The following is a 16,721-nucleotide window of genomic DNA, read 5'->3' on the forward strand; positions in this document are numbered from 1 at the left end:
GAAAGAGGAGATCGTGCTGCTACAAATTTCTCACAGACCCCAGTACACAATTTAAATATGTTAATAGCTAGCCAACTTTATTTTCTAATGAGATTAAAGTGTTACTTAAAAGATAAACGTCGAGATTTGAAAACTTCTAAGATAAAAATTATATTCAACATAAAATCCTAAAGATTTGAACTCTTAAAGTTAAAAATGTTTGTTTAGTCAAAGCAAATAGAGTAGAAAATAACTCAAAAGATTTATATTCTTACACAAAATAGGAACAAAGGCTATTTTATTTGCGTTTTTCACCTAACTTCTTTGCGTAAAAAACCTAATTAATTAGATATTAAGAAAAACGAATCATTTAACTTTTTAACCAATGTATATGCCAAATATTTGGTGTAATTTTCATCACAATTTATTTGATTTAACTTTGAAATGGACCATAAGGGCAATAGTAAGTTGGAAATTGAGGAATAGTTATAACAAGCTAGCTAGCTAGAGCCTAGAAGCAATAAAGATAAGGTCGAATTTTCTTAGAGCATATGCTTTTTGTGCACAAATAATGCTTCTTAACTTATTTAGTGAGGAAATTCCGAATTTGAAGATTGCGGAGAAATCATTATTTTAATATAGGTGCTAGCAAAACTTTCAATGATAATTGAGGAATAATATCGTATTTAATTGATCATAGTATTGTGAGCAGTAGCGAAAATACAAATATATAGGTCAAAGATTATGAGATCTACCTGGGATAATGATTATGGAAGAAGCAGCTTCAATGAACGCCCTAAAGTGCACTTTTGTTGTGAGGATGCACAGTTGAATATATATATTCACAGATCCCAATACACAATTTAAATATGTTGATAGCTAGCCAACTTTATTTTCTAATCAGATTAAAGTGTTACCTAAAAGATGAAACGTCGAGATCTGAAATCTTATTAAATGAGAACTTCAAAGATAAAAATTATATTCAACACAAAGTCCTAAAGATTTGAACTCTTAGGGGTCGTTTGGTAGGAAGTATTAACAGAAATAATCCATGTATTATGTATGGTACTATTTAGTACTATGTTTGGTAGGATTTTAGGCCTATGTATAACTAATCCATGGATTAGTTATACATACTACATGGTATTATAGGATGTATTACTAATACCTTCCATTTGGAGGTATTAGTAATACATTGGATATAATACCATGGGATAAGTCTATGTAAATACAAAAATATCCCTCAAATCATTTTGATTATTTTGTTATTTTTTATTTTTTATTTTATATTTTATATTTGTACTAGTAAATTTATTTAAATAAATTAGCTTATAAATTATTTAGAGAAAGTTGTTTGTTACTAAATAAATCCAATATAATATTTTGAAATGTGATTTGTTTAATATTTACTAATTAAAAAGATAAATATAAGACCAGATGATGTTCGTGATCTTAATTGAATGTATTATTAAGTCTATGTAAAAATAAAAATATCCCTTAAATCATTTTGATTTTTTATTTTATTTTATATATATATTTCAAAAAGTTGAGGTATTTGACCAAAATTTTATGAAGAAAATGAAATTAAACATTGAAGAGTAATATGCCACTCTTGAGTATGTATCATCCCACAACTCTCTGCAAAATAACCATATGTGTAGAATTGATTATGAACTTCTAAATTAACGTAAAATATATTTTATTGGACAGAGAACATATCTAATAAATAACAATCACCTAAAGAATTCCTCCCCCACTAACATCTTTAAAAGCCGCAGGATCTGATATATATATAGAGAGATGTTTTTTAATTATTTGCAATCTTTATGTGTAAATATAGATGTTTTATCCAATTTTATTATTGTTTATCATCTTTTTTATTTTAAAAATAGATGTTTTATCTTTCTTTTTTTTTAATTTAAACTTGACATTTTGTGAGTGATCAATTTATTAAGATGACAATTATTTACCTTCAAATAATTCAAGTGAAAAAATTGCAAACATGAAAACAAAAGTGTTCTTCTCCTATCTAGTTAGAAGGTTATTTTAAAAAAAATATTATTTGGCAATTATCTACATTGTCCCAAATTTATAATAAATCAAGGGTATAATTGGAAAGAAATTTTTAATAGAATTTTAGTCCAGACACAAGATGAGGTGGGAAATAATGAATCAAACACTTGATAAAAATAAATCCTGCGTTACTAATCTCTGCACTACTAATTCCTGCGTTACTAATCCCAGCGTTATTCATTTTTGTACCAAACGACCCCTTAAAGTTAAAAATGTTTGTTTAGTCAAAGCAAATAAAGTAGAAAATGACTCAAAATACTTATATTCATACACAAAATAGGAACAAAGGCTATTTTATTTGCGTTTTTCACCTAACTTCTTTGCGTAAAGAACATTAATTAGAAATTAAGAAAAACGAATCATTTAACTTTTTAACCAGTTATATGCCAAATATTTGGTGTAATTTTCATCACAATTTATTTGATTTAACTTTGAAATGGACCATAAGGGCAATAGTAAGTTGGAAATTGAGGAATAGTTATAACAAGCTAGCTAGTTAGAGCCTAGAAGCAATAAAGATGAGGTCGAATTTTCTCAGAGCATATGCTTTTTGTGCACAAATAATGCTTCTTAACTTATTTAATGAGGAAATTCCGGATTTGAAGATTGCGGAGACATCATTATTTTAATGTAGGAGTTAGTAAAACTTTCAATGATAATTGAGGAATAATATCGTATTTAATTGATCATAGTGTTGTGAGCAGTAGCGAAGATACAAATATATAGGTCAAAGATTATGAGATCTACCTGGGGTAACGGTTATGGAAGAAGCAGCTTCAATGAACGCCCCAAGGTGCACTTCTGTTGTAAGGATGCACAGTTGAATATATATATATATATATATATATTCGTTCCTCAAAATATATGCAGATATATACATAATTTTTTTCGAAGTTAATAAAGTGCACGTATATCCTTACCTATGCAAGTGTATTCGCCTCTGAACAGAAGATATAGTAATTGAAACCTCAAAACTAAAATGTTGCCATATCTAAAGGGTTTTATTTTTGTTTTTGTTTATAAATCATTTCAATAGTGAATACATGTTTAATTGGAATACAAACTTTCAAATCTCAATTTGAGATAAGCAGTTGTGAATTTGACAAAATATAAAACAACCCAAGTAGACCTGTGTTTAGAAAAAGCACTAATTAGTTGGAATATATCATAATTTAATCACCAAATAACCTACATAAGGTATGGTATATGATAATTAGTCTTATAGATGGGTTAAATTTTTTTTATGACAACATACAAATAAGTATTATGAGATTTGAATATCAAAAGAAACTCCTAATTTTTTCTAAATAATGTGTTAAATAAGGGAAGAAAAACTATACCAAACTACCCAAAATAAACACTGAATTAAGATGCCTGGTATGATTGATTCCAATTACTTGTGAGAAATTATATAACATTTTCCAATTAATCAAGTATTGTGAAAGAGCAGAATTATAAGTGAATCAGAAATATAACAAATGGGTATACCATTATTAACTGCCATCACATGCTATTCATAATAGCTATCTCGTAATCAACTGGTATCATCACTAGTCATCATTTACAATCATCACTATCATCCATCATTACATTCAACTGATAATCATAATCACTATATATCGTCAACTATCATCATTATTTATCACTATCATTAGTTATCACTGTCATCTACCACCATCACCCGTAGGCCGTAGCTACTTTCCACAACACCACCATTAGCCAACATCTCTCCAATCGACACCCACATACACCGCTAGTTTTTTCATACATAATTGCTTTTGAAATGTCAAATAACCAAAGTAGAAATTTTTGGTTGAAACTTGAAATGAACTTAGGGAAGGCCCAACCTGTACTTTTAAGGCTTTGTAATCCACGAAGGGCGAAAATTTACGAGGAGTAGCCTTTTGAAAGGCTAATGTTTGATTATTGGCCTCTTTGAAATGTTGTGCAAATAGCCAAATATTTATCTATATATAATAGGAGAAGAAAAAGTGTCACATGTCAGCACCACAAAAAAGCATGCATTTTAAATACTTATAAATTATTAATTATATGTAATAGAATTAAATAATAAATTACTAATATTATTTATTTTTTAAAAAATGAAAAAATAAGAATAATTATTAATTCACTAAAAAGCAGTTTTTACCGCTTTTAAAAAAATTAAAATTTTACAGTTACTTTAATTTTTTATTGTTTTTTCAAAATTTAACTAAAAATAAAAATTCAAAAAAAAAATATCAACACGTTAGTCATTTGAGAATTTTAAGGAATAAGTTGGCATCAATTTGGAAAATTAATATAAAATCTGAAATTGTAATAATAATAATTAATAATAATAACAATAATAATAATAATAATTTTTTATTATTAAATTAACTTAAAATCGGAAAATAAAAATTACAAACAGAAAAGGAAAAAAAACTAAAAACACGGTTTTTTAGTTCAATTTTTTATTTTAAAAAAAGTATAACTTCCCACGTTTACGGTTTACTATAAAGGAAAAAGAATATGTATTTTGGACCAAATCAAACTTTTACCACTTAAAGAATTAAATTAAAATTTAGCATTATTTTTTTTTCAAAAATAAAAGATAACTACCAAAAAACAAATGTTTTTAATATATGTTATTATTTTGTAATAAAATTAAATAAGATAATTAAGGCGGAATATATACAAATGTTAAATTTGCAAGTATACCTCGAACTGTAATTTGTATCAATTGCAAGTTTAAGAGATTATCGATGTATTGAGCTTGTATACATACATTCGTCAAGAATTTCCCCTTTTTCTCATAAAAATTGAAAGACTCATCACATTTTTGTGATTATTTTGGATTGCTTTAAATTGAAGAACATTATTACAGAGTTTGAAGGGTTAGGTTGCATATTGGGTTAGTAGAGGTGACGTGTTATCTTGTCGTGCATAGGTTATGACTTGTTAGCTTTTCTTGTCTAATGTTGTGTATTGTGTTTTGATTATAACGTTATTAACTGTTATGTTTTTTTTATTGTTTTTTTTACTTGAGTTGATGTATTTGAGCCGAAAATCTTTTGAAAACAACATCTTTACATTCTCGAGGTGCACTCTAGCATACCCAGACGTGAAATTTATATTATTGTTGTGTTGATTTGGAGGTTTGAATTGAGTCTAACAAAAGTGAGGGAACTAAAGTGTCCAATATATTTGACTTTCAGTTCATACATCAAACTTCCAATTATTAACAAATCAGTCCCAAAGACTTCACCGCCTTCATCCGCCCCCCACCTCACCAGCGACGGCCGCCGTGAATTCACCTCTCCCGGCGAACATATCCCAATATCCACCCAACTTCATCCCTTAAACCTAGTAGCCACTTCTTTTCCTCCATAAAGAATTTCCACTAGAATAGGCATCGCAAAAAAAAAGACCAACTCAATGAGGTACTGGAAACCCACAAAATTAAGACCTAAAACCTCCACGATTCAGAGTGGGGTTTTCAATTTGGATTGAGTTTGGAAGATTTAAAGAGTTGGAAATGCATGCTAAAGGTAAATAGTAATAGTTGCTTTCTGCATTTCTTGGTTTCAAAGATAAATTATTGAGTATTCATTGAACTGTTTCCTTTTCCAAACTGCTTTTGAACTGTTTTTCCCTGAGCTGACGGACTATACGAAACAATCTCTCTACCTCAGATAAGGAGTAATGTTATACACCTACCCTCCATAGACACTACTTTGTGGGATTAGGATTACAGTGTGCATGTTGTTGTTGATTGAAACAATATGGGCTTTATTAGAGCAAAATGGGTAATAGGGATTCATGTGGATTATACTTCCAATTGCAATTCGTGTTGCTTTCCTACGTTTAACGGTTTTATTTATAGGCTTGTAAAAGTACTTTTTTGGTTTTGAATTGCTGCTTGTATATGTTTGATTTCATTAGGGAAGTTGAAATAGTTGAATAATGTCATTAGAAATGAAGGGTGAAAAAATGGAATAGGAATCCTCCACTTTTTGTTGTAATTTTCAAGTTGAGCACACATTAACTCATAATTAAACTTAAGTTTAATCTCTATCGGTTTCTTGTGTAAAATGGAATACAACAACATATTAACTGCTTGAGTGTTGAGGGATTATTTGCTTTATGTGGTCATGCATCAGCAAATATGGGTAAGTATGCTAACATGGCTTTAAAACTGTTCAATCTAATATGAACCAGAAATGCTGAACTTTATTCTGAGTATGAAAAGGAATTCCAAATATTATTATCTTGACAATTTGTGATACTATTCCGGAAGATTTTCTCTTTCAAGTTTCTCTAGGTAGTTGAACTCGTTAGATTCTCTTCTTTCTCCAGGGAAAAAGGCAGGGGGAAGACATTATAATTTTGAAATGATAAGGCAGACACTTTCCTAGAATTGGATAATAGTACAAGAAAAGGAAAGGAAGCATGTTAATGTAAAGGAAAAAGATGTGGTCAATACTAGAATATGCAACAAACCCGATTTCTCAACACAAATACTCAAACATAAATAATCATTGATAGCTAAATTATAATAACAACACTTGGATTACAAGGAGAAGACAAGTAACTAAGGATAAAGATAAGAATGGGGATGAGAAGTTTAGTCTCTACAAAGAAGATGAGAGAAAGAGACAGTTTCTTCACAATACGCATAATCCTCCATAACCACAAAAACCATTTAAACTCTACTCAACTTGGATCCCAAGCAAATCTATTATTGGGCTGTCTAATTCTTGGGCCTCTTTGTGGTTTAGTCCCAGGCCCAACAGCTTGGCCAGCCTCTGACCTATCCGCCTTCACAACAGAATAGTTGCTGAACAACAATCATTATATCAGTGTCATAGGGATAGGGATTAAAGATAGCACCTATAAATCATTCAAAGATTGAACTAGCTATCAACTATGACAAGAAACAACAAAAGTAACCATAAGAAATAAAGCACGAAGGACTGCTTGAAGGATAGGAGATTTAGTAGAGAAAGGACCTAAAACAGAGATCAGGATGTTGCTGAGAGTAAGAGATTCTTTAGCGAGACGGGAGCATGATGTGGTTGAGCGTTGATTATGCAGTTTATGAAAGGAAAGAGAGTTGGAAAATACTTTTCCTCTCTGTGATAGGAATGGCATCAGAACTGATGGAAAAGAGTTTGGGAAATCCTCTATATTTTGCTATTATTTTCTGTGAAAGAAAATGAATTTTGCTTGGTATTGATTCTTTCCCTTTCTAAGACATCTTTTGCAGTGAATTAAAACTCTACATTAGCAATATGCTGTGAATTTGTAATCATCGCATTAATCTTTTGGTGAAATTAACTAGTTTTCCTCTTTCTCTTAGCAAATTGATTTTTTGGACAATCGTGATTGAAGTTGAACTGAATTGGATTGGCAAATTGAGTTGGATTAAGATTTGATATTGAATTGTGGTTTGTGAATTTAATTTAATTTACTCGAGATTGATGCTATCATTGATTGTGTTCACTATACAAAAACTCATCCAGACGATTGTGAAGTAAATTATGTTCGTAATAATAGTTTCTACTGTATAGAAATGTCAACAAATGGACGACCAAGGGTAGAATGGTAATTTTCAAATTTATATTTTTTAACCAAACATATTTTTTTTTATTTTTTTTTGATAACCGAGAAATCCGTCTGTGACCCGCCCTTTGGACCAATCACAGCCTTCTAAACTCGGTGGATAATGGGCCCGCCCCTCTACCCTTCTCCACTTAAATACTGGGCTTCGCTTTGCATGGTGTGGGGTTTGAACCTGTGACCTAAGCCACAAATCCTCCACCTTTTGCCACTTGAGCTAGGCCTTGGGGGCCCAAACATATTTTTATACTGAAGTTGTTCTTGAAAAACTACTTCTTCTAGAAACAACTTCTGGATCTGCATCTCTTTTCAATCTTCAAGAACTCGTATCCTTGTCCGCAGAAGCTCCAAACGTCCCCTTCCCTAAAACCTCTCCGCAAAAGCTTTCAACAAATCCCCAAATCAAACATTCTAGCAGACTCGAAAAAGATAATCTTTTTAATGCCATTACCGTCAATTTCTCACTAAATTAGTGGAGCTTGTAAATGCTGCAATTTCAGCTTTCATTGATATTTCCTGAATCTTCATCAAGCTGGCATATCCAGAGACCAGAGTACATACCACTAAAGGCCTAGACGTTGTATGCTCGCTGGCTAAACATCAAGAGAAATTGGAGTGCCGACTATTCTTCACCAGGTTGTTCTTTACTTTCATTTTTCAAAGGTAAGTCCTAATTACATGTCGAAGCGTAGTTTGTCATAGACTTCATTGACAGTACCTTGCTTTTTTCCTCTTCTATAGAATAATTCCTTTTTTACTAGATAGGTGAAAACATGAATCAAGTTCTTTTAGCAAGAATGGAGTTGTAAAGAATTTGATTCTTCAATATCATCCACTTACGGATATAGTAATCTTCATATAGTATTCTGCACTTTAAAATGATCCTGCCGAGTAGAGGCGAAGCTAGGATTTTGAGGTTATGAGTTCTAGATTCTAGAAAAGACAACTTATTGAATTTTGGGCCAAAGCTACTTCATTTTGTTCAATCTGTGAACAAGCTTGTAGCTCTGCCTCTGCCTTTGCCTCTGGCTCTACCTCGGAGTATTCTTGAAGCTAAGTTTAGTTTTTTTCCCAGTGTAAAGGATTAGTAGTCATTTTGGAATGAAACAACATGATCATTCAAAACTCTTATATCCGACCTCCCAACTTGCTCGGGTGGAGGCATAGTCATTGTTGTAGAGGGTTTGATAGCCCTTTTCTATGTTACTTGACTTTTCAAAATTGTTGCTGTTTCACCCGTGCTGGACACGCAACTGGTGACATTTTTGAAGAGTTCGAGCGATATAGCTTTCCCTAGGCCTAAAGTTTAAATTCCTTTTACCTGTATCAATGGTCTAATATCAAATAAAGGTGCTTGGCAACAAGTTCAGAATCCATCAGAATTCAAATTATGTTCTTAATGTGGACGGCAATAGTTATGTATATTTACTTTGAATAATCTGGAATAATAAAGTGTGCATCATGTCATTTTAAAGTTTGTTTTGACTCCTAAGATCAAATTTTATTAATCTACATAACGGTTTGTCCGAGATTTCCTGAAAAACTTAAACATCCATTTTGTATGTTAAACGATGTGTTTTAGTGACTTTGATCATAGTTCTTAAACAATTCGTCTGTTTGATATGTAAAACACTCATCTGCGAAAACCGTGACAAATTGTTTGATTAGTTCCAATATAAGAATTACAGTCCAAATATTGTTTATGTTAAAGAATCATTACCTTTTATATTGATGTTTTATACTTTTGTTTTAGTTGCAGATTCTAAATATAAGGAATCATTTTTTTCTAGCTGAATCTATGTAGCTTTTAGCATAATATTATCTTAGTAGTCATAGTATTGCTTTGGTAGTTTCTTGTCCTTCGATTTCTGGTACTCTCTATTGTTTTATGTACCTTGATTATTGTATTGTAACTTCTATTCTCTTACTATCTATTGTTTTTTGTTATTATCTTATGTTTCTTGTACTTCTGTTATTTCTTTTTCGGGCTTGTTTTTCCTTTAGTCGAGAGTCAATTGGAAACAATTTTGCCGTTTCTAAGATAGTGGTCGGGTAAGGTTTATATACACGCTATCATTCTCAGACCCCACTTTATAAGTATGTTATTGTTGTTTTATTGATGCAGTTGCCCTAATTTATTGAGTTTTACAGGTTGGTCTCCATGTAAGGCATATTTCTGTTGTTAGCAATTTGCAGAAGCAAATAACTTGTGATGCGATATAAGTCAGACGGAGTAGTACCGAGCAATTATTGAATATATATTTGAGCAACTGGCGTTAGAGGTGAATTTTCTTTTCCTTTTCTTTACTACTTTCTCCATCAATACATGTTCTGCTATATATTGGTATTGCATACCAAGGACCCTGTAATGATGTCTAAAATATGTGTGCAGTCTAAAATAAGATTTCCTACAGTTCCATTCAATCAAGTTTGCGAATTTGTGAGTAATCAAATCATGTCTGGACATTTGTCATGATGTTTTGAATTGGTACCCAGCGAGCTGGCATACAAGTTGGGTCAATTGGCTTCTTAATTATCCTCACTTCACTCCCACCTCCTCTACACCTCAACCAGTGTGGCCGTCCTTTCACCTTATATGTGAACCAATTATTGTCTGAATCATTTCCCCCCCTTTTAAGCCTTATTCTGTAGCCTTATTTTGCACAAGTTTGAAGATTGATATTAAAATCATGAAGTTTGAGCTACATGATGAAAGTTTCAAGATCAAACATAAGGATATAATATCCTAATTTTAAATTGGAAAACTAATATTTATGACAATGTCGTGATGTTTTGAATTGGAAACTGAAACTTAGGATAATAATGTTCTAAATTTTGAACTGAAAAATCGAAACTTAGAATAGCAAAATTGACAATGTTAAGTTTTGATTAATACTTTATACTGATAAGTTGCAATTAGAAGTTTTGAAGTGAAAATACATAATTTAGGGATACAATCTCTTGAAATTTGAACTGAAAAATTGAACTCATCTGAAATATTAAACTAAAAAAATGAACATGAGAATATAGAATTATGAAATTTTGCACATGAAACACTGAACTTCAGAACAATATGACTTAAAACTTAAAACTCAGATAGACAAATAGTTGTTTGAAATTTGAGTCAATGCTAAACAATAAATAATTTATCAATATTCTAAAAAAAAACAGTCTAAAAATAACAACCAGATGCCTTTCACCTTAAAACTAATAAATGTTGGGCCTGTGCTAGCACGGGCCATACCTATCTAGTTTGATACTAAGAAATCATTATTCTGCGATTGTTTTTAATTTCTATTTTAAGTATATTGTTTGGTTTTAAGTCTTTATGACTGGAAAATGCTGTGGAACACTGGGACCCTAATTCCCGTGTCTGCTTTTTCTATTAAACACATTTGTATTTTTGTATCAATCTGAAGTTGGTGTATCATCTTATTGTTGAATATTCCAAGTAAAGAAATGTCTCTGCTTACAATGATGGAGCTTAAATTTGGTTACTGATAAACCAAATTGGAGAAGCTATCATGACAATTCTTGAAGAAGTTCTCGAATCACATGTAATGGCTAAGTTCTGAAATTTCTGCACTGCTCATTTGAAGGTATGCTAAAAAGGTCGAAACTTCTGATTCACATACGTGAAGAGCTAGGATCTCTGAATAGGAACCCTACATTTGCATTTTGTACTTGTGTGACTGATGACAAGGGTGATAATGCTAAAGCAAGGGGCGATGGGTCGGAGTCTGAGAATGAATGGGAAAGATTGCTTAAGCCTTTTGACTTCAAACAACTCCAAAGATCACTCAATAAAATTACCCCGTATCAGCTCAATAAATTATTGGCACTCCCTTTGGATGTACCAACATCAATGGAGCTATTCCAGTGGGCCAGTAGCCAAACGAGCTATTGCCACTCATTTGATGTCTACTATACTTTAATTGATAAACTTGGGGCTGCCAAGGAATTTAAGATTATAGATAGATTGTTATTACAGATGAAAGATGAAGGGGCAGTTTTCAAAGAGTCCCTCTTTATTATGATAATGAGGCATTACGGAAGAGCTGGTTTACCAGGGCAAGCAACTAGAATACTTCTGGATATGTGGAATACTTTCTCTTGTAAACCCACTTTTAAGTCATACAATCAAGCGTTGGATATTCTGTTAGCCGGAAATTGTCCCAAAGTTGCTCCAAATGTATTTTATGAAATGTTGGGGAAAGATATTTCTCCTTCTGTATTCACGTTTGCTCGGGTGATACAAGCATTATGTATAGTCAATGAGGTAGACTCTGCTTGTTCACTTCTCAGAGACATGACAAAACATGGGTGTGTACCAAATTCAGTGATTTACCAGATTCTTATTCATGCACTTTCAAAGTCTAATCGGGTAAATGATGCGTTAAAACTTTTGGAGGAGATGTTTCTTATGGGTTGCATACCCGACGTCAATACTTTCAATGACATTATCCATGGGCTTTGCCGAGCTGATAGGATTCATGAGGCTGCAAAACTGGTTGATCGGATGCTTCTTCGAGGTTTCACCCCCGATGCTATAACTTATGGAATTCTGATGCATGCTTTATGTCGAACAGGGCGAGTAGATGAAGCAAAGGTTCTTCTCAACAAAGCACCTGAACAGAATAATGTCCTCTTTAATACGTTGATCAATGGCTATGTGACTAATGGACGAGTTGATGAAGCAAAAACCATTCTGAATGAGAACATGTTGATTAAAGGTTATCAACCAGATGTTTATACATACAACATTCTAATTCGAGGTCTTTGCAAGAAGGGAATTTTGTCTTCGGCTCATGAAGTTGTAAATGAAATGTCATCCAAAGGTATCCAGCCCAATGCAATTACGTACACCACCTTGATTGATGGCTTCTCCAAGGCTGGCCGCCTACAGGAAGCTCATGACCTTGTTACTGAGATGTCAGCAAAAAATCTCAGCCTAAATATAATGGGTTATAACTCTCTTATATCAGCTTTGAGTAAACAAGGAATGATCCAACAGGCATTGGAAATTTTTGGTGATATGTCGAGCAACGGCTGTAAACCAGACATTTTTACATTCAATGCTTTGATTTTAGGCTTTTGCAAGATTGACAAGATGGATGAAGCTTTGGGGATATACCGAGATATGTTCCAGGAAGGAGTTATTGCTAATACAGTTACCTACAACACATTGATTCATGCTTTCTTGAGGAAAGGTAAAACCCAAGAGGCGCTTAAGCTTGTAAATGATATGTTATTCAGAGGATGTCCCCTTGATGAGATCACATACAATGGCCTCATAAAAGCACTTTGCAATGATGGAGCAGTTGAGAGAGCATTAGGACTTTTTGAAGAAATGATGAGAAAGGGATCAAAACCTAATCATGTAACGTGCAACATCTTGATCAACGGCTTTTGTAGAATAGGTAAGGTTCAAAATGCCCTTGAGTTTCTGAGAGACCTGATACATCGTGGATTGACACCTGATATAGTCACATATAACAGTCTAATAAATGGCCTTTGTAACAATGGTCGAATTCGAGAAGCTCAGAACCTCTTTGAAAAATTAGAACTTGAAGGAGTTTGTCCTGATACTATCACTTATAACACCTTGATTTCTTCCTATTGTAAAATGCGCATGCTTGATGATGCTTATACCCTGTTTACTAGAGGCATAGCTGTTGGGTTCATTCCCAATAGTGTCACATGGTACATACTAGTTAGAAATTTTGTTCGAAAGAGTTATGAGTCAGTTACTACTTTGACTTAGGTAAGTCAATTTGAACAAGAACCGGCATTTCTGAACATGATTATATTCGGTTGTTGTTGTTGTTGTTTTGTTGTCCGTTAGAAAGAACAGACAACATATTTCAGAAATTGTCTTGTGATCAAGTGTCTTTCTTTTTCCTTAATGCTTGTGATTCGTGTCTTTGATGTCCAGTAATAGAAGAGTTCTTTGTGATTTTGTGCAAAGAATCATGTGAAACTTGAACTTTTGTTATAGCTTAACATTGTTTAGCTGATATGAAGCAAGTCAAGGGTAACTATTGGGGGTAAACTAGACCAATTTTTTCTGCCCTGATTATTGGCTGTATTTTATGCACAAAGTTGGGATGTATCATATTGTGCAATAAGAAAAATTACATAAACATTTGGTTGGTATTCAGAAGCGTTACAGAGGGAATAGCTGTGCAGAAATGGTGAATTACAAGTTCCATCAGTATCAGGTTGTTGGGAGAGCTTTGCCATCTGAATCAGATTAGCATCCCAAGATTTATCGTATGAAGCTATGGGCTACCAATGAAGTTCGTGCTAAGTCCAAGTTCTGGTATTTTCTGAGGAAACTTAAGAAGAGCAACGGGCAGATGCTGGCTATTAATGAGAAGTACCCAACAAAAATCAAGAACTATGGTATTTGGCTCCGTTACCAAAGTAGAACGGGATACCATAACATGTACCGTGACACCACATTGAATGGTGCAGATGTACACTGAGATGGCTTCTCGTCACAGAGTTCGCTCACCATCACTGCATCCAGATCATAAAGACGGCCACCATTCCAGCTAAGCTCTGCAAGAGGGGGAGAGCACAAAGCAGTTCCATGACTCCAAGATCAAGTTCCCCTTGGTGTTCAAGAAAATCAGGCCACTGAGTAGGAAACTCGAGACCACATACAAAGCAACTAAGCCCAACTTGTTCATGTAAAACATGTGTTTAGTCGTGTGTTGAGAAGCAAATTCTAAATTCTGCAGTTTTGGTGCTTTAGTTTATCTCAAATTAGTATTCATTGTGTAAGAGACAAGGTAAACCTTTTTGTTCAGATCAAATGATGGTAGTTACTAGGAAAAAAAAAGGCATAATGCATAAACATGACCTTAATTTGACGTCAGTTGGCAATTATGACCTTTAACTTTGGGTGTGCACAAGTAGACACTTAAACTTGTATAAAATTGAGCAAATTGATACATTTGTCCTACATGACAATTTTGTGTCCTACATGGCGTACTACGTGTCTTGTGCCACGTAGGACACTTGTGTCTACTTGTTTTATTTTATACAAGTTTAAGTGCCTACTTGTGCACATTCAAAGTTGGAGGGCATAATTGTTCGTTGAAGCCAAGTTAAAGGTCATGTATTATGCCAAAAAAAAAAAAGCATAAACATTTGCAGGCCTGCATTTTCATTGAGAATTAGCCTTTCGAGCAATGACAAGGCCATAATTTTCACTAAAAGGCCATTCAACGTATAGTATATATGCATAAAAAAAAAATTGACTTATTTATACGATGTAATTTACATATGTCAATTGACTTCCCTCGAACAAATGTAGCTTTACCAGAATTTTTTGACAAATAAAATAAAAAATGCTTTCATTGAGAGTTGAACTCAAGACCTCCCGCTTACTAAACGGGTGCTCTAACCAACTGAGCTATGAAAGCTGGTTGACACAAAACTGGAATACACATATATAATAGCAAACAAAAAAAAATGATGTCAATTTTTCTCAGTCCTTTATATAAAAATATGAATATTGTCAATTATTTTGCCAGACTGTTTCCATCGTAGGAAAGCCTCAATAATGTGAGGAGGACCACACAATAATCCTTTTAATGTTGTCAAATAAATACAATACAACCTACGTTTTTCATGAAGTATTTATTATGTATATATAAATATAGGTGGATACAAAAGTAAACGAGAAATTTAGTAACTCAGTTGGTTGAATATTTGAACTTTCACCTTGGAAGGTTCGATTTCTCCATCTTATAATCCTTATTCCCTTGCTCCTACCACATACACCAATTTAATTTTGTTATAAAAACAATACAAAAGTAAACTTTGAAATTTAGTTCTTATTGTCTCAATTTCGTCAAGGCAGTTCGACGAAGATAGAAACAGTCTCCGCCCTGAAAACAGAAGGAAGGAAAGTTTGCCAATACTCACTGATTGATCTAAGTGAGCTACGAAGTTAGTCTTCTACAATCAACTTACTTCAAAGTGTCCATTTATTATTTGTTAATTTCTTCTCATCAGTGATTATGTACTAGGGTTGTATGAACATGAAATTATTGGATACATATATATCATACAGTATCTATTTTACCAAATTGGATGGATAAAAACAAAAGATTTGCTCTGTGTGCTAAACTTATCTTTAGTAAACTTTAGGCTAATGTACAAAAAGTTTCTTAGAAAGGAATAAAACCTGAAAAAATCACATGTGAACATCACTATTTGTTAGTGGATTTATTCATGATCATTTTTATGTCATAAATTGTCTCATGCTTTGTCATGTATGTATTGCTGTAGTAAAGTGTGCCACCAACCACACCTAGCTATATACAATCCATTTTTTCTCAAAATCTCTTAAAACTCACTACACAAGTTGCAATGTGAAAATTACTTGTAAATATTAGAGAGAATATTCTTTTTTCGTTTTGATTTCTCACTCGGTGTTTCATATATGTTCTAGGGTCTAATTTAGTTTTATACTGGAAAATCTTATTTTGAAGAGTAAAACGTTTCCTATTAAAGATGTTTTCATATTCAAAACTTGAACTTGAAACATCTGATTAAGAATGAAAAAAAACTTATCATTTCACTACAATGATATTGAAGAGAAATAGTTAAGAAAATTTATAACAGTAAATCGATTATTCAAAATTTAATTAGTGACATTAATGTAGTCCATTTTTTTGTTTCACTATTAATGTTTGGTTTACTATGTCAGAGTTGATCCTAAAGTTATGGCTTTATGGATATATATTAATACGTAATCTGACTAGTGACTAGTTTGATCAAATCTTCTTATATAAAAAAACATATGTCATTCTCTTTTCATATTTTATATCACAAATATTTTTATATTGGGAATCTTATGTCTAATTTGTATTAATCACTTTAATTATGTTAGTCGTAATTTGTAACTGTGTAATGACGATACATACATGGTGAACAATTGGATTACTATGAATATAGGGATAAGGGTCTGAAAAATACCCCAACTTTGGTCGGATTTGTTGTTGCGATACTAAACTTTCATGAGGACCTATTACCTCCCTAGACTATTTAAT

At 32.6% G+C, this 16,721-nt stretch overlaps 1 protein-coding gene, 1 non-coding gene and 1 pseudogene across 6 annotated transcripts; 2 read left to right on the plus strand and 1 right to left on the minus strand.

Annotated features, from left to right (window-relative positions):
• The first annotated feature begins 5,245 nt into the window (after positions 1–5,245).
• Positions 5,246–14,455, plus strand: LOC102604532 (pentatricopeptide repeat-containing protein At5g64320, mitochondrial). Of its 5 annotated transcripts, none has more exons than XM_015311109.1 (3): positions 5,246–5,582; positions 8,154–9,935; positions 11,111–13,539. In XM_015311109.1, the coding sequence occupies exon 3, from the start codon at positions 11,255–11,257 to the stop codon at positions 13,415–13,417; it is 2,163 nt and encodes a 720-aa protein (XP_015166595.1). In that variant the 5' UTR covers positions 5,246–5,582; positions 8,154–9,935; positions 11,111–11,254; the 3' UTR covers positions 13,418–13,539. The 5 variants fall into 5 exon arrangements, with proteins under 5 accessions (XP_015166595.1, XP_015166596.1, XP_006352876.1 ...); XM_015311110.1 differs by having other exon boundaries at positions 9,805–9,935; XM_006352814.2 differs by lacking the exon at positions 5,246–5,582 and having other exon boundaries at positions 7,863–8,289; positions 9,805–9,935.
• LOC102604204 (60S ribosomal protein L18a-like) lies at positions 13,845–14,455 on the plus strand (annotated as a pseudogene).
• Positions 14,456–15,012: 557 nt separating this feature from the next.
• Positions 15,013–15,086, minus strand: TRNAT-AGU (transfer RNA threonine (anticodon AGU)). The gene has a single exon. It is a non-coding gene; the product is annotated as a tRNA-Thr (tRNA).
• Between the last annotated feature and the right edge of the window lie 1,635 nt (positions 15,087–16,721).

The sequence above is a fragment of the Solanum tuberosum genome, unplaced genomic scaffold, assembly GCF_000226075.1.
Source record: "Solanum tuberosum cultivar DM 1-3 516 R44 unplaced genomic scaffold, SolTub_3.0 scf00144, whole genome shotgun sequence".
NCBI classification, from domain to species: Eukaryota; Viridiplantae; Streptophyta; class Magnoliopsida; order Solanales; family Solanaceae; genus Solanum; species Solanum tuberosum.

Coding starts and splice junctions, on each gene's coding strand:
- LOC102604532 (XM_015311109.1), top strand. CDS start 11,255: ATGCTAAAAAGGTCGAAACTTCTGATTCACATACGTGAAGAGCTAGGA.